Below are 22099 nucleotides of genomic sequence, written 5' to 3' on the forward strand. Positions count from 1 at the left end.
CAGTGCACTATACAATATTTTATCATTGTAGAAGCTGTAGATTATTTTGTAAGACAAGACACGACCTTCTAACCAGCCTAGTCACGCAATTCTTTACCTATATATGGTAGAAAGGGAGGAAGAAGAGAGAGGGATATTGTATGTATTATGAATCTCATGGGATTCAATATTTATGGGTTCTAATTCCCAAGAACTAACAAAGTATGTAGTTTACTCGACTTTTCTGAATTTTTTTAAATTTCCTCACGAGACAGTAGGTATTATTATCACTATTTTTTCCCCCTTATTTTCCCCTTTATCTTTTTTTCTTTTTCGTTAAAGTTAATGGAAGTAATATTTTTTACACAACAATTCTAATTTTAGTAAATTTTTTCTAAAAAAAACTCCGAAAAACAATTTATGAAAAAATTGTTCCGAAAAAATTGTTACTTTTTCACAAAAGAAAATTTTTTCTCGCTCTCAGTATTCTTTTGTTAATTATTTGAATTATTGCAAAAAATAATTGTAAATTTAGAAAAATAATTATTTGGATTAACTATTATTTCTATTTACTGTTTTATTTACAGGGCTCGGATCGTCTTTAAGAGTCAAAAAAAGTCACGAAAAGTCGCATAAAATTTCCGAAAGAGTCTGAAAAAAGTCGCATGAAATTTTAGAAAAAACGCCAAAAAGAAAACACAAAATTGTAAAAAAAATCACATTTCTCGACAACACATACTTTAATATCAAACAATCCGGAATAATATTTAATAAAATTTAATAAAATTCATAGCAAAATTTTAATTAGGTATTTTTAACATTTTTTTAAAAATTCTCTTTAAAATGTCAATTATTTTTATAAACAATAAAATTCTTATCCGAAATTCAATTAATTAAAAAAAATTTTAATAAAATTCTTGTCAAAATTTCAATTATCGTTATAAATAATAAAATTCTTCTCTGAAATTCATTTATTTTCAAAAGTAATAAAATTTTTCGCAGAAATTCAATTATTCAAAATTTTTTTTTAATTTCTCGTCAAAATTTTAAAAATAATAAATTTTATCATGAAAATTTATTTATTTTCAAAAGTTCTGATAAAATTCTTTGCAAAATTCAATTATCTTTAAAATTAAGAAAATTCTTCTCAGAAATTCAATTATTTTCAAATTTTTTTTTAAATTCTCCTCAAAATTTCAATTATTTTTAAATAAATATCAAAACTCTTCTGCAAAATTCAATTACTTATTAATGTTTTATAAATTTCTTCCCAATAATTCAATTATTTTCATAAAAAATAATTAAAAATCTTTAATTATTATAAAACATGAAGACATCAATTGCTCCGAGTCGAAGATTCGGAGTGATCGATTTCTTCATGTTTTATAGCAATTTTTTATAAGTTGTTTAATTTCAAAAAGGTTTGAATTTGAATTTAAAAAATTAAAAAATTTAAATTTAAAAAATTTTTTAAATTTCAGTCGCATTTTACTAAAAAAAAAATCTCGAAAAAGTCGATTAGTCGCATTTTTTCACAAAAAAAGTCGAAAAAAGTCACAAGTCACATTTTCTTAGAAAAGTATTTATTTCATTTTGTTTTTTCTATTATTGAATTATTATTTTCTAAAATTTAAAAATTACTATTGTACGAAAGATAATTTTTTCTTATGCTGTCTGTATTTTAATTATTGCAAAAAATAATTTTTGAAATAAGAAAATTTATTTATTTTGATAAATTATTATTTTTATTTACTTTTTTACTTTTTTACTTTTTTTTATTTGACTTTGTTTTTTAATAACAGTTTTTTTTAGTCAATTGGAAAAATTAATTCCTTGTGTAAGAAAACTTATTTATTTTTAAATAATCTATTAATTCCAATTATTTTAATTACTGGAGAAAATAATTATGAATTTAAAAAAAGCAAAAAGTGTTCTCTAAAATTCAAAATTAATATTCCACAAAAGGTCATTTTTACCTTGCCGAACTCATTATTAAATAATTATTTTAATTATCGCAAATAATAGTTATTGGAAAAAAATTTACATTAATTTAAATAAATTGTCCTTTAAAAAAAAAAAAAAAACTCGGTGTAAATTGATTTTATATAAACGAACAGAGGAGAATAGAGAATTTAGAAAATTGAGTTTATTTCAAATATGAGATTGCAATTTTTTTTCTACTTTTTTTTGTAATTTCAATATATAAATACTATTGACAAAGCTGTCTCACAATAAATTATTCCTCTAGTTATAATTTTCAGAGCATTATATGCCCCCTCTCTATATACATAGTATTTTAGCACCGATCGAATGATATAGATAAAGTATGACACAGTTACGATTTCTCCTAGCATATCGTGTTTTACCGCAGGCAAAACGATTTGTTTCAATCAAAGAAACCATTTATTCCAATGTTTCATTAATATTAGCAAAAAGTGCAAAAAATTTCTCCATTTCTTTTTCAAATTCTCCGATTTTTCTACAAACGAATTAATTTACCAACTAATTAGAAAATTTAATAGTAAAAACAAAAATAATTCTTTCTTTTTTAAAACAAATTTCTTTTTTAGCCAATTCCATATATGTAATTAAAATTCTCACAAATTTAGAAAAAACTCAATAATAAGAACAAAAATAATTCTTTTTTTGAAATAAATCATTTTTTTTAGCAAACTCGATAATTAAAATTCCCTAAATTATAAACAATGGGAAAAAATTCAGATTTTAGCAAATCTCGATAATTAAAATACTTAAAATATTTTTAGACAGCGAGAAAAAAATAATTCAATTTTTATCAAACTCGACAATTAAAATTCTCTCAATTATAAACAATGGGAAAAAAATTCAGATTTTTGCAAATTTCGATAATTTAAATACTCAAAATATTTTTAGACAGCGAGAAAAAAATAATTCAATATTTCTTCAAAGTCGATAATTGAAATACTCAGAGTATTTGTTAAAGAGAGAAAATTTTCAGTTTTGTCACAAATTTCGGAAAAAGGGGATAAAATACTACCAACGAAATCTATAGTAAAAAAGTAGGAGTAGGAAAAGTTTCCTTTTGCAAGTATTTTGAAAAAAAGAAAATAATACCAACACCAACATCTGTAACATAAAGCGAGAAAAATTTTTTAGTTTGCACGTATTTCGAAAAAAGGAAAGAAATACTAATTCCAGAATCTATAACGAAAACGAAATATTTTAGTTTGCAGGTATTTTGAAATAAGAAATCTTAATTTCAAAATTTACCCAAAAAAAAATTTCAGTTTGCACGTATTTCGAAAAAAAGGAAAGAAAAACCAACTAGAGAAGCAATTTTCCTTTTCTCCTTGAAAAATTGAGCGCAAGATATATTTCCTCTTTTTTCTAATGTTTATGAGCTTTCTTAAATGCAGAAGCACGCGCATTGACTTGAAAGTCAGTTGCACTTGCATTATATATCGCGTGATCTTTCAAATGGTTCTTTGGGCTATAAACGTCAGAGCCATACAGGATAATCTCCTCTCTTCCAGTTGACACGTCTAAAGCTAAAAGCCCCGCATGTCCCTTACATAGAAATCTCTTGTGTCAAATAATGCGCGCTTCATTCTTTGCCTCTCGTGCAAGTAAATTATATTATCTAGTTCTAAAGTTTAAATCACGCTTCAATGCAATAAAAAAAGAAAGGAGAGAGAAAAAAATGTCTATTCAACTTTGTGGCATGACCAAAAGTTACAAAGGTACTTTTAATGAACTCGAAATATTTACACCCACTCTTATATTCAAAAAGAGAATCCTCCATTTTTTTTTTTTTTTTTTTTTTTGCTCAAAGAGAGTCTCAACGGGAAGTAATTTTTCATTCAAATGGATATTTTAAATTTAGTTTCGTATTATTTCCATTTTTAGCTTTGGTAATTTTTTTTCTGACATTGTATTTTGTATTTCTTGAAAATTATGTTAATTATATTTATATATAAAATTTAATAATTAATTAATTTCATAATTATAATTATCAGTTATTTCGACTATTTTTTCGAGTTTTCAATTTGTGTCTTTGAAAATTATATTATTATTACGTGATATTTGCAATAAAATAACATAATAGTACGAGAGAAAAAATAATCTTTACTTCAAGTTCGTTAGAAAAACTGCCCTTTAAACTCGAATACGGACCCGGGGACTGTTATCAGCGATAAAAAAAAGTTATTCAAAATACACATTAAAAGAAAACGGAACACTCTGGAATAATAGATTCTGTTAGCAGTCAGAATGGCCTCCTACAATTGTTTGTAGTTTGTACCGAGCTTGCATTAGTTTTCTCTCAGGGAGAATTGAGAGAAAGAGAGAGAAGCGGGGAGAAAAAGGGAAATAAATAAAGAGAGAGACGAACAGATGTTCGTAAACGTGGACGGATAGATTCAGATAAAAGGATAGATAAATAGATTCAGAGAGAGTGAGAGAGAAAGAGAGAGAGAAAAGGCTGGCCCTTCGCCCGGAAATTCGAACGAATCGAGAACACAATAGAGTTTAAACAGGAAACAACGGGATACGATCTTGGAAGTGAATTCCAAGGATAATAAGAATATTCTACGGTCCAGTTGGAGAGAGAGATTGCATTTCGCTTTTCACAGCCACTCGATATATTCATTAGCTAAAATTAACTAGTGGTGATGATGATAAGAATAATAATTATTAATAGAAATAATAATTATAAACAAAAATAAAGATTATTAATAGAAACAATAATTATTAACGAAAATAATGATTATTAGTAGAAACAATAATTATTAACAAAAATAATAATTATAAATAGAAACAATAATTATTAACGAAAATAATGATTATTAGTAGAAACAATAATTATTAACAAAAATAATAATTATTAATAGAAACAATAATTATTAACAAAAATAATTATTATTAATAGAAGCAATAATTATTAACAAAAATAATTATTATTAACAGAAACAATTATTATCAATAATAAAAATAAGTATGAAAACAATAATTAATAATAATCTATATTAATAATAACAAAAATTAAATAAACAATTAGTTTGTAATTTTTAAATAAACAAAATTGTTATGAATTAAAAATCATAATTTAATTTGTAAAATTAATTTAATATTCTAAAATATAAAAATAGTTACGTTTAAATTATGGTAGAAAAACTAATTTTTGCGATATTATTTCTGTAAGCAAAAATATTCAAAATACTCGATTTTCAAAATTCTGCGTAAGAAAAGGAAATTGTTTTGAAAAATTGTATGAAAATTTTTTTAAATAATTGAATTCTTATTAAAGAACTTTATACAAATTTTTGAAACTAACTGAATTTCTCTGAAAATATTTATTATTAACAAAAATAATTCAAATCCAGAGAAGAATTATATTATTTATGCAAATAATTTAATTCTTGCAAATTTTTTTGATAAATTTAATTAAAATTCTATTAAAAAAAATCCAATATTCTTCTATAGAATTTTATTCAAATATTTAAAAATAATTGGATTGTTTTGAAGAATTTTATTAGACTTAATTATAAAATAATAAATAAATAATAATTTAATTAATAAGTTAATAGGATGTAAATGAATTTTTTAATTTTGAATCAGAAATTATTTAAAAATTGAAATGGATATTTAAAAATAAAAAATTTTGTAATTTTATTAAAAATTTTGAAAATAATTGAATTTTTTGGAAGAATTTGATTAAAATATTAAAAAAGAATTCAATTCCTTCGAGAAATTTAATTAAGATTGCACTGAAAATAATTAAATTGTTATAAAGAATTTTAACAAAATTTTTGAGACAATTAAATTCTTTCGAAGAATTTCATTGAAATTTTAAAAAAATAATTGAATTTCTACCAAAAATTTTATTATTTATGAAAATAATTGAATAATTGGATATTTAAAAATAAAAAATTTTGTAACTTTATTAAAATTTTTGAAAATAATTGAAATTTTTGGAAGAATTTGATTAAAATATTTAAAAAGAATTTAATTCCTTCGAGAAATTTAATTAAGATTGCACTGAAAATAATTAAATTGTTATAAAGACTTTTAACAAAATTTTTGAAAATAATTAAATTCTTTCGAAGAATTTAATTGAAATTTAAAAAGAATATTTGAATTTCTACCAAAAATTTTTATTATTTATGAAATTAATTGAATTGTTTCAAAGATTTTGACTAAAAATTTTTGAATCCAATTGAATTCCAAAAATGAATTTTATTAAAATTTTTTACGAAAGTTATTGAATTTTTTCGATAAATTTTCTGATAATTTTTCAAATTATTTGAAAAAATTTTATTGAAAGTTTAAAAATAATTATTTTTATTCGAGGAATTTAATTAAAATTATATTGAAAATAATTGAATTATACTTGAATTTCTGTGAGGAATTTCAAGAATAATTGCATTTAAAATAATTGAATTCCTATGAAGAATTTTATTATTTATAAAAATAATTGATTTATTGCAAAAAATGTGATGCAGATTTTCGAAAATAATAAATTCGAATTAATTACCTAGTTAAAAAGTGAATTTTTTCAATTTTGAATTCGATTTGAATTTCGAATTATATTTTATTATAATATATTATAAAATATATTATTTTTTACTTTTATGTTTATAAAAACAATTACCATTTTTATCATCATCATCAATTTATCAAAGTAAACTTATCATTTTTTCACTTTTCAAGAATAATTATTTAGATTTCGAAAAAAACGTTACTTTCAAAAATCACAGATTGAATAATCTGTGGATTTAATAATCAAATTATTAAAAAAAAAACATTTCTCCTCTCCTGATAATTTAATAAATCATCACTGTCAAAATTATCGAAATATGTCCTCTATCAAACATTTCTAAATTCGAAAGGAAAAAAAAGAATAAAAAAAAACCCGTTTTTAGAAAGTTATTTTTAAACATCAGAAGAAATTTTCTTTCCCTTCTATTTTTTTCTCCTTTTTTTCTATCTATTTTTATATGGAGAGAAAAAAAGTGCGAGAAAACGGCCAGATGGAAAATAACAAAGATCAAGAGACAAGAAGAAAATAACCGGAAAGGATTTACCCTTTAAAACATATTTCATCTTCTTTCGAGGATGTTCGGCTTTTCTATTCACACGTCTCTCTCTTTTTTCCCTCTCTAACGTTGTGGAAAATTTCTTTTGTTTCCGATTTTGATCTCTTCTGATGACCTCATAAACTGTGGTGCAGGGACACCAAAAGTTAAGGCGTGGCATAAAGGAACTCCAGGGAGTTAACCGCGAGCCCAGGAATCGATCGGCGGAAGTAGTTGCTCTCCATCTCTCTCTTCCTCTTTAAGAGTGGGATTTTCAAACATCATCTTCGAGAAGGCCAAATGAAAAAATAACACATACATAAAACTTAATAACAAACGAGTTTCAAAGTTTAGTTTATGGAAGTTTTCTTTTTTAGCATAAAAAAATTTAGTTCATTGAATAAATTAATTTTGGTATTATTCATAATTTAATAAATGAATTTTAATATTATTAATTATTAATTATTAATAATTCAATAAATTAATTAATAATTTAGTAATCAGTATGAGAAAATCATGAATACAACAGAAAATGTAATAAAGAAAAAATAATCAGGTTTCCAAAAATTATTTCTTTTTGATCAAAAAAAAATAATTTACAGAGAAAATATTTTATATTCAGATTCACAAATGTTTCGAACGTTCAAATAAATGAAATAATTTTTATTAAAAACGTTTTCATAAAATACTTTCAATTGCAATAAAAATTAAAAACAAATTTAAAATTTAGAAACTATAGGTAATAATTATTTTGTTTACAGTGATGCAAAATTGTAATAGAAATTTTTGAAGAAAAATTAAATTTCGTTCATTGGAACGTTCGGAACTTTAGAGAATAGTTCAAATGAACGAAATATTTTTTATTAAAAATATTTTCCTAAATTACCAATTGCAGTAAAAATTAAAAATAAATTTTAAATTTAGAAACTAAAGAAAAAATTCTCTTATTGCATCGTTTGAAACTTTTTCATCCTTTTTGAAAGAAAATACAATAATTATAATTTTAAAAAAGATTCAGAAAAAAAAGAAAAAGAATCAGAAAAGATAAACCAAAGCAAAGATCAAAGATCATTTTTAAGATTATATCATTTCATAAAAGATGAAGTTTGAAAATAATTCTTTTTATGCATCTCAGAAGAGAATGAGTGCAATTTTCTTTGGCTCATACATAAAAGTATAAAGATTGAAGAATACGATATATCGGATAAAAAAAATTGACGAAGTGAAAGCCAACTTACGAAGAAAGGGTCAAAAAATACATATATAAGAAAAAGATCTTGTGATCACTGAACAATTCCACAAGATTTTCATCTATGGATTCAATAATAATGTTCAATGTTTGCATTTTTTTTTCTTTCTAGAAAATAATCTTCAAATCCAAATACCTTTCGTATATCATAAGAGCACAGTTCGATAACTCTACACTGGCAAGTATTCCAATCTTTCATATTATCCTGTCTATATATTTCCTGTTATCGGTGCCCCCGCGAGAACATGCAATATTCTCTCACGGAGTGGTTCTTCGTTTCTTGGCAAGCAAAAATTTTACATCAAGGAATTACTGGTGCTTGAATAATTCTCCGTGTAATATTATGATGTTACTGCACGACTCGAATATGATTCGTTTGCTCTCCCTCACTCTCTCTCTCTCTCTCTCTTTCTCTATATTTTCTATATTTCTCTCTCCTACTCTTTTTTTCTTCCTGCAAAAAAAGTAAATGAATATAAAAACCATTCATCTTTCACAATATTTACTTATAAATAGTCAAACGATATTTTAATTCATACAAATTCTTTACTTTATTTGGAAAAAAAAGTTGGTAATGGAAAAAACTAATTTAAAATTAATTTCGAACGTAATATTTACTTATAAAGAGGGAACAGATTTTTTTTTTTTTTATTCATTACAAACTTTTTTACTTTAGTTCAAACTTAAAAACAAACTTGCTAACTGATAAAATTCATTTAGAATAAAAGGAAATTTACCAAAAACTATTCTTTTATTTCAGGGAAATTTAGTAATTCAAAAAAAAATTAATTGAAAGAAAACTGAAAATTTGCTAACCGAGAAAATTAATTTAGAAAAAAAGGTCTTTTTCCAGAAACTTTTTCTTCATTTCTTGAAAATTTATACTAATTGAAAAAATTAATTTAAAGAAAATTGAAAAAATTGTAGAATTGCTAACCGAGAAAATTAATTTAGAAAAAAAGGAAATTTTCCAGAAACTTTTTCTTTACTTCTTGAAAATCTATACTAACTAAAAAAATTAATTTAAAGAAAATTGAAGAATTGCTAACCGAGAAAATTAATTTCCAAAAAAAGGAAATGTTCCAAAAACTTTTTCTTTATTTCTGCGGAAAATTTACTAATGGAAAAAATTAATAGAAAGAAAATTGAAAAAATTGAAGAATTACTAACCGAAAAAATTAATTTACAAAAAAAGGAAATTTTCCAACAATTATTTTTCTCATTCGAACAAATTTACTAATTGGGAAAATTAATCTAAAGAAAACTGAAGAAACTGAAGAATCACTAACGGAGAAAATTAATTTACAAGAAAAGAAGATTTTCCAAAAATAATTTCTTTATTTCTAAACAATTTACTAATTGGAAAAGTTAATTTTACGAAAATTGAAGAAAGTGCGAAAAAAACTGAGACCAGAAAAAGTAATTAATTGCGAACAGTAATTAATTGTTGAAAGAAAATTAATTACAATGTACTTTTCCTCAAGGGGAAAAAAATGAACATTTACACCTGAATAAAAACTTTTTCCATTTACAATTCAAATCGTATAAATAAAAATTCATTCCAAAGCAGATCATTTCTAAAAAAAAAAATACGAAATTTAAATTGCAAACTTTTTGTATAAATTTTCCAGAGATTTTATTCAACTAAAAAAAAAATAATTTATTAGTAATTACATAAAAAAAAAATCAATGATTCAGAGAAAACTGAAGGAAATCAAGATTTATTTACGAATTTAATTTCAAGTTATGACTTCTGTATCTTTTATATTTCATTTTTTTGATATAAAAGAAAAAGAGAAGGAGCGAGATTTTCTTCTCTAGAGAATCGAAATGTCTCTCTTGCTTGCTATACACAAGGATAACGACCCGGCAGATGGCCGTTCCTTTAAAAGCACTGAAGTACAAGTAAGGATCCCCACGACATATAGATATAGATATATGAAAGCGCGACACGAAACCATTCGCATAAATAAATGTGGCCAACAGATGTGCCAGATTTTTCCCTTGTCTCTTCCAACTTTTATCCTTCTTTTCGTCGGAAACATCGTGAAGAAGGCAATCCATCAGTTTCGAAAAATAAAAGAAACCGAGGAAAAAAAAACAAGAAAACACAAAAATGAATAAAATTCTCTCACTTCTTTAGCATTCACGTACTATTGTTTTCTTTAGTTGCGTTTTTCCTCCCCCTTTTTTTTATTGGAGGAAAAAATTTATTTTTATCCGTGTTATTATTATACCAAGTGTTATTAATTTTTTTTCCAAATTTTTAAATTCAATTTTAAAAAAATTGTTTTTATTTTTTAAAAATAATTTAAACAATCAAGTTTATTTTGTCAATAATTAAAATTTCTTTTGCATTAATTTAATCAATTAAAAATTTTTTTTACTGATTAGAAATCACTTAAAAAATAAATTTTGTTTTGTTATCAATTAATGTTAAAAAAAAATAAATAAACAAACAATTATTTTTGTGTATAATTTCATTCAATAAAAAAGTTTTTATTGATTAAAAATAATTTAAAAACTAAATTTTGTTTTGTTATTATCTAATGTTAATAATAGATAATAATAAAAAATAATAAACAAACAATTATTTTTATGTATAAATTCATTCAATAAAAAAATTTTTATTGATTAGAAATTATTTAAATAATAAATTTTGATTTGTTCATAGTTAAGGCTAATAAAAAATAATAATACTGATAATAGTAAAAAAAGGAGAGAAAAAGCAATAGTAATAAATTTAATAATAATACCTAATAATAATAATAGCACAAAATTATAATAATAATAATAAAAATATAAATAATTACAACAAAAAAAGCAATAAAATAATAAGAAAATAAAAATTAGGCTTTTAAATAGTACAAAAAATTATTAATTTATTTTTGCTATTAAAAAAATTAAATTGATTTTGGTCTTTGCAAAATTTAATTAAAATTATAAAAAATTTTCATCAAATAATTACAGTGATTTCCTTTCTGGTGAAGGATGTAATTTTAAAATGTCTTTTAATTATAAAAAAAAATGAAAAAAAAACAGTTACATAATTATCAAACGAGTTTTATAAATTTAAAAATGTTTAAACTACAGTTCTGCATAATTGCAAATAATGTTCACGAGATATTAGCAATTATTGAATCGATTTATCTACCGCAATGAAGAAAAAAAATGATAAAAACATCATCAAACATTATATTGAATTTGCGATAAAATTTAATTTTAAAATCAGATTCTTTTTTCATTAGAGAACAATTTCCATTGAACTATGTTAATTAGTAAAATTTTGATAATTAATAAAATTAAATTAATGGTAGGTATTTTAATAATCAAGGAAATAAAATTTTAATAATTAATAATATTAAATTATCTAAAATTTTAGTAATCTGAATTTTAGTGATCAAATTTCTGATAATAAAAGAAATTAAATTAGTAACATTTTTTAGAATAAATAAAATTAAATAAGTTAAATTTTCATAATCAATAAAATTCAATTATCTAAAATTTTAGTAATCTAGGAATTTTTGTAATAAAATTTCTGATAATAAATTAAATTAAATAAGTAAAATTTTCATAATCAATCAAATTCAATTATCTAAAATTTTAGTAATCCAGGAATTTTATAAATAAAATTTTTGATAATGAATGAAATTAAATTGGTAAAATTTTGGTAATCAATAAAATAAAATCATCTAAAATTTCAGTAATCATATGAAATTTAATGATTAAATTTCAGATAATCAATAAAGAAATTAAATTATTGTAAAATTTCAATAATTACGGAAATTTATTTATAAAAGTTTTGATTGTTAATGCAATGAAATTAAATTAGTAAAATTTTTTTAATCAATTATATTAAATTAACTAAAATTTTAATAATAAAAAAAATTTATTCATAAAATTTTTGGTTATTAATTAATAAAATAAAATTAGTTAATTATATATTATATTATATTAATAATGATAATAATAATATCTATTACGATTAGAAAAAATAAATAAATAATAAAAGTAAGAAAATGTAAGAATAAAAATATAGTTAATTAATTTAATTCTAAATTAAAAATTATTTGAAACCGTAGTTAATTATTTTTTCCAACGACACACTTTTTACCGCGCGCTTTTTCTTTTATTCAAGCAAAATTATAGTGTGTGGAAGGCGTATATGTATATGGCGAGAATAAAAACAGTATATAGAGCTTTTTTAATAGGGCTTAGAACTTAATCGAAGATTAATGAAAGCTTCTATAAATGCTATTTTCATTTAAAAGCCTAGAGCCATGTTTCCACAAGGAACGTGGAAAATGTTCACCGAGGAAGCCACGATCACAAAGGGCACGTGAAATATTTTCTAAAGCCCGAGGCAACTATGGCATAGTTTTGCTTTAACTCACAGGTCAAAAGTCTTCGTTTCTTTTTCAATTTTTTTCTCCTCTTTTTTTGCAATCCGCACACATTCCCTATATTTCCATTAAATTAATTATCATCTCCTCCTTCATTTGTCTATTTATCAAAAACTATGTTTTTTGAAATCAATAACTTGAATAAAACTGACTCCTATCACTTGATATCTGAAAAGTTCTTTTTTAATGATTAGAATTAGTAATTAATTAACAATTAAATTTAAAATCATGATTCTTTAAATTTTCCGTTTTGTACTATTTTTGCAAAAAGAAAAAATAATTCAAGCTAGAAAAATTCGTCGAATATTCAAAATTTATATTGTCAATTATTGTATATTTAATTCAATTATTATATGTAATTGTGAACAAAATTCTTTTCGGAAAATTTTAATTATTGTTTTGTCTGGTACGTTAAAAATCACTTTCTTAGTTCTGAAAATATGTTAATAGGAATGAGCGAGATATTTGAATAATAAAAAAGGAATTTGATAAGAAATTGATATTTACTGACCGGAAAGAAAATAAAAATCAATTTTTGAAGGCATTAGGAAATCAGAAATGTTCTACATTTTAATAAAAGACTATAATCCTAGTAGCTCTCTAAACCAGAAAACAAATCTGGATCACAAACGAAATGATGATATTGAAGAAATTAATTGAAATCATTGAAATAATTTCCCCCTTTTGGAATTAATAACAAGAAATGACATCTCTTCTTTATCATAAAATATGTTTTGGAATATTTGTAAATTGAATAATATACGAAAGTATAATATTATTTACGTAATGGAAAAACAGCTTGTTAATTCAAACTGGCATTAAATAAATCCTGCAGTCATTATAATATTACGCCTCAATTGACAAATGCGGAGACAACTTCCAGAAATAATTAGATGAAGAAAAATTCTGACATCCGAAAATCGTAAATTACTGGAGAACCACCAGAAAAAAATAGTGGATAGAAATAAATGTAAGTTCCCTTCTAAACTTCCTGCTTCAGGACGGATCTGAACTCTAAACAATAAAATAAATGTGTAATAATATAATATTAGAAATTAAATTGAAAATTCTACTATCGAAAACAATAAAAAAAAATGAAACCATACCAAAGTAGAAGATGAATTTCGATAAATGATGACACTTTTGACCCTTCGTACATATAAATTCAACTCAAGTAGAAAATTGCTCTCCCTCTCTCTCTCTCTCTCCTTGAGTACTTAAGTGATTGTCGTAAGTAATATGTTATTATCATTGAATTATAATAGTTCCTTTACGGTGTGTAATGAGACTCGGAAAAGAAAGTAAGATATGGTAACTATATTTATCGTTTTTTACGCCACATTTTTCCTGCACTATTCTCTCTCCCTCTCTCTGTAAAAAGAAAAGAAAATAAAAAATCTTGTCTGTTTTTGAAATAAAAAAATCTTGTCCTTTTAAAATAAAAAATTATTTTCCTTTACAAACATGAAATATATATAATTAACTCGATCAAATACCGTTATTCTCTATTGGTCCTTTATATACAGAGGCGGAAGGTAATTCTATTGACACACGATTATTATCTGCGAATAGTGGAACTTCTCTCATAAAGTAAAATATCCTATCAATTTTCAATTAGGTTTAATTGGGTCGTTGCTTCGCAGTCGAGGGAGTCTAAAATTTTCACGCCTAAGTGAGATATTTTATTTAAGTCGACCTATATTTCCCGTAGCGAAACTCATGAAAAATTTAACTAACTCTCTGATATCACTAACAGTTTTTAAATAACTTTTTAAATTTAAATCTTTATCATTATCAGTATTATTCTTATTTTCTAGCTATTATTAAATTAAAATCATTATTATCTCATTAGAATTATCATTAATATTATTATCATTAGTATTGTTAACATAAAAATAAAAATATAATAAATAAAATCAAAAGGTGTGTTTTTAAATTATTTTTAAAGGTTTTAATAAAATTCCTCACAGAAATTCAATTAATTTTCAAAAAATTTTCATAAGATTTCTTGAAACAATTCAATTATCTTCCTACATAATAAAGTTCTTTAAAAAAAATTCAATTATTTTTATGACAATTTTAATTAAATTCCTCAAATAAAATTAATTATTATTTTCAAAAATTTTAATAAAACTCTTAAAAAAAATAATTTGAAAAATTATAATAAGATTTATGACAAGAATTCAATTATTATCGTAATAAGTAAAATTCTTCTCAGGAATTCAATTATTTTCAAAAGTTTTACTAAAAATGTTTAAAACAATTCAATTTTCATAAATAATAAAATTCTTCAAAATAATTCAAATATTTTCAATATAAAATTTTAATTAAATTCTTCAAATTTTAATTATTTTCAAAAAGTGCAATGAAATTCTTCAAAAAAATTTAATTAATCCCAAAAATTATGATTGATAAAATTTCCTTATAACAATTTAATTATTTTTAATACAATTTTAATGAAATTCCTCCAAATAATTGAATTATTTTTAAAAATTTTAATAAAATTATTCTAAAAATATTCAATTAGTTTCAAAAATTTTAATAAAATTACAAAATTTTTTATTTTTAAATATCAATTTCAATTTTGAATAATTACAGATTCAAAATTAAAAAATCTCATTGATTATATCTAATTAACTTATTAATTATTATTTATTTTCAAAAACTGTAATAAAATTCATCAAATTAATTAATTATTTAAAAAAATTGTAATAAAATTTTTCGTAGAAATTCAATTACTTTCAAATATGTATTTTAGTATATTCTATATAATAATTATAGAATTATAAATATAATTATTGAATTTTAATTAATTTGTTCGAAAAAATATGCAAGAATTAAATTATTCTTAATACAAACAAAATTTTCTCCAAAGAATTCATTTAATTTATATATAATTTAATAATATGACTTGCAAAAATTCAATTATTTTTAAAAATAATGAAATTCTCCTCATGGATTCAATTATTTTAAAAAGAATTTATCGTTTTAAAAAAATTTTAATAAAATTCCTCAGAGAATTTCAATTATTTTCAACAATTTTAATAAAATTCTTAGCGGAAATTATAAATTAATTAAATTAATTTTTATTAAATTGTATCGCAGAAATTTAATTATTTTCATAAATAATAAATTTCTTCTAGGTAATTCAATTATTTTCATAAATAATAAAATTCTTCAAAGAAATTCAATTATTTTCAAAAATTTTCTTAAAATTCTATGCCAATTAAATTCTTTCAGATTCGAAGTTGTAAAAAGTTACAAAACTTACAAAAAGTATATTATAAAAATTAGTATAAAAAGTTATTATACATTGTTCTGCAGTTATTATTAAATTAATATTATTATCATTATTATTATAGTATTTTTTATCAAATATGCAATTACGAAAATTAAATGATCACCTTTATTATTATTATTATCATCGATATTATTATCATTGACATTATTATAATTACTATTATTAACGATAAAAATATTTTCCTCTTCTTTTCAAATGTATTTGTCGTTTTAAATTTAATGAGAAAAAAAATGCGTAATGAGAAAATTTGTTTTCTTGATGGAAAGTTCAATTAATTGAATGCAAGTGAACAATAATAATTATCGAACACTCGCTGTATAAATATTATCATGCTTAATTGTTCCGTTTCGTTAAGCGAATAATCATGTTATTAATGACAAATTTATTGCTCTTTTGCATTTTAATATATTCTCATATGCATTTCTTTTTCCCCCTTTCATATTTTCAATGTAAAATAAAAATTCTTTTAGCTTAAGTCACCGTTATACTTAATTATCCACAAGTTATAAAGTTAAGTATTTTTCAAAAAAAAATTATACCCATTAAAGATCACTCTAATAATAATTAAATCAAATAACTGAACATTTATTCTTATTGACTTGTCGTTTTTTAAAAAAACTTCCAACTCTTAATTAAAAACGATTCACTTTGCTTTAGTTTACAGATCAGTTTCCTCTGCTTTTTTTTCTTTTTGATATTATATAGACGTACATTTCAATAAAAATTTAATTTCAGATTGGAATTTGGATAGGAATGAGATTTTTCCGTATTGATAGAGATTGTTAAATTGCGACGATTGCGACTATTCGAAATTGAAATTATTCTATTGAAATATAAGGGGAAATGCAGAAATCTTGAGGCAAATGATACAATAGTACTTGTTAGTTTGACGAATGAAATGTGTTAAAGCGCCTTTAACTTCACGCGTGCATTTGTCGGCCCCCAGTTTTATCAAAGCAATTTCCGGCAATGTGATTTTGCGATAGTGCAATGAATGAGTCAATGTCTAGAAGCTAATATAGTCGCATCACGACATTTATACGATTCCCTGGACGCAATTTAAGTTTATTGCTGATTAAACTGAAACAGTGAATGTTGAACGTGCTTTTAAACAAATGTTGACACTTCTAAAAAAACAGTCATAATTAAACCATTATCACAATTATCAAGAAAAATTGTTTCACAAACTGGTCACACTTTATTCTTCACTTTCCTACACGACATTTAAACGATTTAAACAATCTGGAATTTACTTTCTGCATATGACAACAAACGATTTTTTATTGTTACGCGACTAAAGAATTAAACATAACCTAAAAATTTATTTAAAAATTCGATATTCATACAACAAATATGTAACAAAGAAAATAACCAAAGAATTACTTTATATGAATCATTTTATCCCCCTGTCACATTTTCTCATCGTCAGAAAAGATTAACAAAAGAAATTTTCTTTGTCAAGTGACAATATTATGACAAAAATAATCTAAAACTTGGTGTGATAATGAACAAATATTGAGTCCTAAACCAATAGAAATGAACCATGATAGGAAATGTAGATAATAAAAATTTCTTACGCAGATAATTTGAAGTTCCGTCGAGAAAAAACGCGCACTGTCAAATTTTACGAGGTAAAAATCTTCTTTCATTTCACAAAAGAAAAAAAAACTAGATTAAACAGAATGCATCACCCGCATAATTGCGTGCGAGCAGATCGAAAGCGTCCTCTTAAATTTCTCGGGAGGCCATACAAAACCAAAGGTGGTCGAAGGAAAATAAAATTTCAACCCCGCGTTACGAGCTATACGCACGCATTCTCACACGCACAGAAAACAGAGCAAAATGAGCCCTACATCTACAATATATTGTGACACGGTGTGTGTCCTGTGTATCGATCCTGAGAGTGAAGCGCCCCCGCGATTTACTCTCGAGGGAGAGGCACCCGGTTATTGTTTTCCTTCAAGCCGGGTATTAGCAAATAATAATTTCATCCACTAACCTTAGAATTCACCAATTTTAGAAATAATAACCCCCTTTTTTAGAGGAGAGAAAATCCACCCAAGAGAGAGAATTCACTTTAGATGTGAGAAAAAGTAACAGTTTCGACAAGGATCAGGCGCCTGTCAAACACCACCACCACTCTCACCTCTTTTTCATTACATCAAAAATCCAACAATTATCCCAATCGTAAATGATCTCAATGCACTATTTATTTGAAATTCAATTATCAATATTAGGCCTCGAGGCAATTATTGATTTGCTTACCTTAATTTTTCAGTGAGAAATCCAAACAATTGTACAAAATAACACACTAAAAACACACTTCACGCGACTGCGATCCGAGCTCGACTGATGTGAAATAATAAGTGGGGAGGAAATTCTGGTCTCGACCAATCGGAATTGATGAACAGGGCGCCATGTTTTATGTTTTTCAGGAAGAGAGGATCTTGCATTTTGCACATGATGCGCGTGTGCAATTTACTGATGGTGGCAATGAAAAAGTGCATACGAAACTCTTTTTTCAAGTTCCATCGAATTCAAATTATGGGAAAATGCTGAAAAAGTGAAATAAAATCACGTCGTTCGCGAATGTTATTTGAACATGTCGGTAAAACAGGAAGTGCCCTTTTTTAACGATCGGTTTTACAAATTTAAATATTTCCCGCCAATATAAATTGAGGCCTTGGATCCAATAACTCGCCCGACGCTCGAAGACACGCGCTAATACCAGTCGGGTAGCAGTGAGTGGCCCAGAGGCGCTCACTGCTCACTGACTGGCAGTTGCGCGTTCCTCCGAGCGTCGGGCGAGTTATTGGATCCAAGGCCTCAATTGATTTTTGAATTTTTAATATAGGAATTCCTAATTATAATTATTAATTATTAATTAAATAATAAATATATAAATATTAAATAATAATATATTAATTATATAATTATAATAAAGTATTAATTAACAATTATTAAAATAGTAATAAAGCTATTAACTTTATAATTAATAATAAAATAAATTGTTTTAATTTTATTTATTTATTAAATTTTTAATTTTAATTAGTAAAAAAAATTGTAATAAAAAAATAAGTAATAAAATAAACATTAATTAACAATAAAATTAATTGTTTTAATTGTATTTATTTACTCAATTTTTAATTGTAATTAGTGAAAAAAATTCTAATTAAATAATTAATTCAAATTTTCAATTTTGTTTATTTAATTAAAATTTTAATCAAAAAATATCAAAGAATAATAAATAAATAAAATAAACAGCTTTATTATAATAAAGCTAATAAATATTTAAAAAAAAATGAGTCGAAATGAAAAAATATTTTAGTACATATACATTTTCTATTTATTTCAACAAAATCAGCAATAATATGAATCGACAATTTTTTTTTTAATATCTCTCAGTCGTTTAACGAGATTTACATAATTAATAACTTTTTTCTAAATAATAATTCTAATAAAATGATAGTAATAATCGATAATAGTAATAATCTTTCTTTTACAACTTGAATTTATTTTTTTTTTCTTTTAAATCACTTATAATTTTCTACCCCTGTCCACGAATCGTGTGACTAGTTGTAAACATTATTTTTAAAATAACTTAAATATCTTCGACACTCACTTGTGTTTTATACTTTTATATTGTGTATATATATACGCAATGTACATATATATTTATATATATATACTTTTTTCTATATAAATCTTCTCACTTTTTCATTTATAAATTTAATACTCTTACTCGCTCACTTTCTCCCCCTCTCATTTTATTTTTTCCTCTCTAACTTCATTTGAAAACATTTTCATGGAATGATGATTAAAATTGGGAGATTAGAGTATTTTTAATAATAAAATACAAAAAAAAATATATTGGTACCCTTTGAGTCACAAGAAAAAAAGTCACTGTACCAAGAAAGTCTTAATCTCTTGATATTTATAATTAAAAACGAAGAAAAAAAAATTAATCAAGTCTTTAAAATACAACTGGAAGAACATTTGAAAAAGTGGAAGTTACATTTTTAGATTTAAAAAAAAAAATTAATTCCCAATTTTCAAGATTCAGTGACTCTCGTGTGACGTATTTTTCACAAACTCTATTTTTAAAGACGCATTAGAAAAAAAACAAACAATCGAAAAAAAATGCTCAAAGTAAAAATAGTAAATATTTTTCTTGTTTTATACAAATGTGAATATTGAATTACTGATGTATCGATATTGATTATTGTAAGGCCACTAGTGGGTAATACAAATACAATATAAATATTACAATCTAAGCGAATTACAATTCAAAAAAGTAAATGTCAATTTACAGTGTCCTGCAGAATGATTTGAGCATTCAAAGCAAAAAAAATTGTCATTCGAGATTAAAATTAAAAAAAAAATTTCTTATTGTCAAGGTTTTTAATATTATCAGAGTGATAAAAGTAAAAAAAAAATAAATAAAATAAAAAATATTTTAAAATGCAATTAATCAAGGATACTAATTATTTATAACAATTATTATAATAATTCTTCATAATTAATGAATCTATTTAAAACAAAACAAAAAAATTAAAATTAAGAATTTTTTCTTTGGGACCTTCTGCAAAACGACAATTTACATTGACAAGTTAGTTTTTTCGGGGCCAATTTATAGGTTTACAGTGTATCTATTATCAGATATAAAGATTTCATCACACTCTTAAACTTTAATATAACTACCTTTTCATTTTAAGCAATTCACGCAATCCGTACAAATGTTCTATAAATATGAAATTCACTAATGCCTCGAACTTGTTTCATTTTTTACACGAAAAAATTATTTCTATTTTGGCGCATTTATAGAAATAGAATTCGAAAAAGAGAAGTTAACATTTTTTTTTTTTTTGAGATCTCTCGTTGTAATTAGATTTTTTATCTGCTGCATTAGTTAATAATTATATAAATTTTAAGTTTGAATTATTTTTTTTAAGGGAGGAGGGATTGAAAATCTAGTCAAGTTACAAATATATCGATGCTTTCTCTCTCTCTCTTTCTTTCTTTCTTTCTTTCTTTCTTTCTCTCTGTTTTTGATAAGAAAAAAAATGTGGCTTAGGGGATGTTGAATTGTCTTTTTCTTCTCTACTTTTTACGTTGAGTTCAGACTTAACGGAAACGCCAGTTTCTAGGCACTCGTTGAGCCATGCTCAATAGGCCAGACAATCAAGTCTGGCTTAAATTGTGTGTTACAATGTTGATTCATGTATCACTGTTGTGTCCGGATCATTGTTGGCATTTTGAATTATTGCCTGCGGTATATGAGGAATTAAGGTGATTGATGACGTTCTTCTCACTGGTTTCGGTGATGCCTGAAAAAAAAATTTACTTATTTAAAAATATTTCAACTATTGTCTTAAAAATAAATGTTGTCTTCATTTTTCTCAATTTGTCAATTTTTTTTATTATTTTCAAATTAAATTAAATTAAATGTAATTCATATTTAATTCAATTCAAATTTAATTAATTTTAATTAACATAAATTTAATTTGATTCAACTTCAATTTAATTCGATTCAATTTAAATTAAATGTAATTTTAATTTCTAATACAATTTTAATTCTATTGAATTCTATTTTTTCTGGTTTATTCTTTTATTTCGAAAATACGAGCAAGAAAGAATTTAGTGTCAAGAAATTATTTATTTATTACTACAATTTATTCATATTTAGTGGAAATTTAAATTAGAATTGGAATATTTTTTCTCATTTTTTTCTTTAAATAAATGAATAAATTGGATTAGTAAATAAATAATTTTTTGAGACTAAACAGTTTCTTGCTTGTGTTTTCGAAATAAAATTAATAAATTTCCATTAAGTACAATTAAAATTGAATGAATTTCAATGAAATGGAATGAAAATTAAATATACAATTTTTATTCTTTTGAATTCTATTCATATAACTAATTTATTGATTTTATTTTAAAAATACGAGCAAGAAACTATTCTGGTGTAAAGAAATTATTTATTTATTACTCTAATTTATTCATATTTAAAATAAAATGAAATTAGTTTTATAAAATCTTTTTTTCTTTAAATAAATGTACCAAATGGATTAAATAAGAAATTGATAAATAATTTCTAGACACTAAATAGTTTCTT

The 22099-nt window shown here is 23.3% G+C and overlaps 2 protein-coding genes across 12 annotated transcripts in view; both read right to left on the reverse strand.

The window, feature by feature from the left end:
* LOC122507076 (protein tweety) overlaps positions 1 to 18356 on the reverse strand; it is a 41372-nt gene extending 23016 nt beyond the window's left edge. For 4 of the 11 annotated variants that reach the window (XM_043619620.1, XM_043619675.1, XM_043619664.1 and 1 more), the window contains exons 1-3: positions 18250 to 18351; positions 8417 to 8734; positions 7041 to 7316 (exon numbers count right to left, since the gene is read on the reverse strand). The gene's annotated coding sequence lies outside the window, so the exon portion shown is untranslated. Of the gene's footprint in view, positions 1 to 7040; positions 7317 to 8416; positions 8735 to 13789; positions 14055 to 17561; positions 17781 to 18249 lie in introns of those variants that run through there. The other 7 variants (XM_043619639.1, XM_043619613.1, XM_043619596.1 and 4 more) reach the window with 6 other exon arrangements.
* A 1154-nt stretch (positions 18357 to 19510) lies between these two features.
* Positions 19511 to 22099, reverse strand: part of LOC122508464 (ubiquitin carboxyl-terminal hydrolase 31-like) — a 38531-nt gene continuing 35942 nt past the window's right edge. Inside the window, exon 4 of the mRNA XM_043621835.1 lies at positions 19511 to 21311. Within this exon, the coding sequence (XP_043477770.1) occupies positions 21189 to 21311 (123 nt within the window). The 3' untranslated portion in view covers positions 19511 to 21188. The remainder of the gene's footprint in view (positions 21312 to 22099) is intronic.

Source organism: Leptopilina heterotoma, unplaced genomic scaffold, assembly GCF_015476425.1.
Source record: "Leptopilina heterotoma isolate Lh14 unplaced genomic scaffold, ASM1547642v1 Lhet_114, whole genome shotgun sequence".
Classification (NCBI taxonomy): domain Eukaryota; kingdom Metazoa; phylum Arthropoda; class Insecta; order Hymenoptera; family Figitidae; genus Leptopilina; species Leptopilina heterotoma.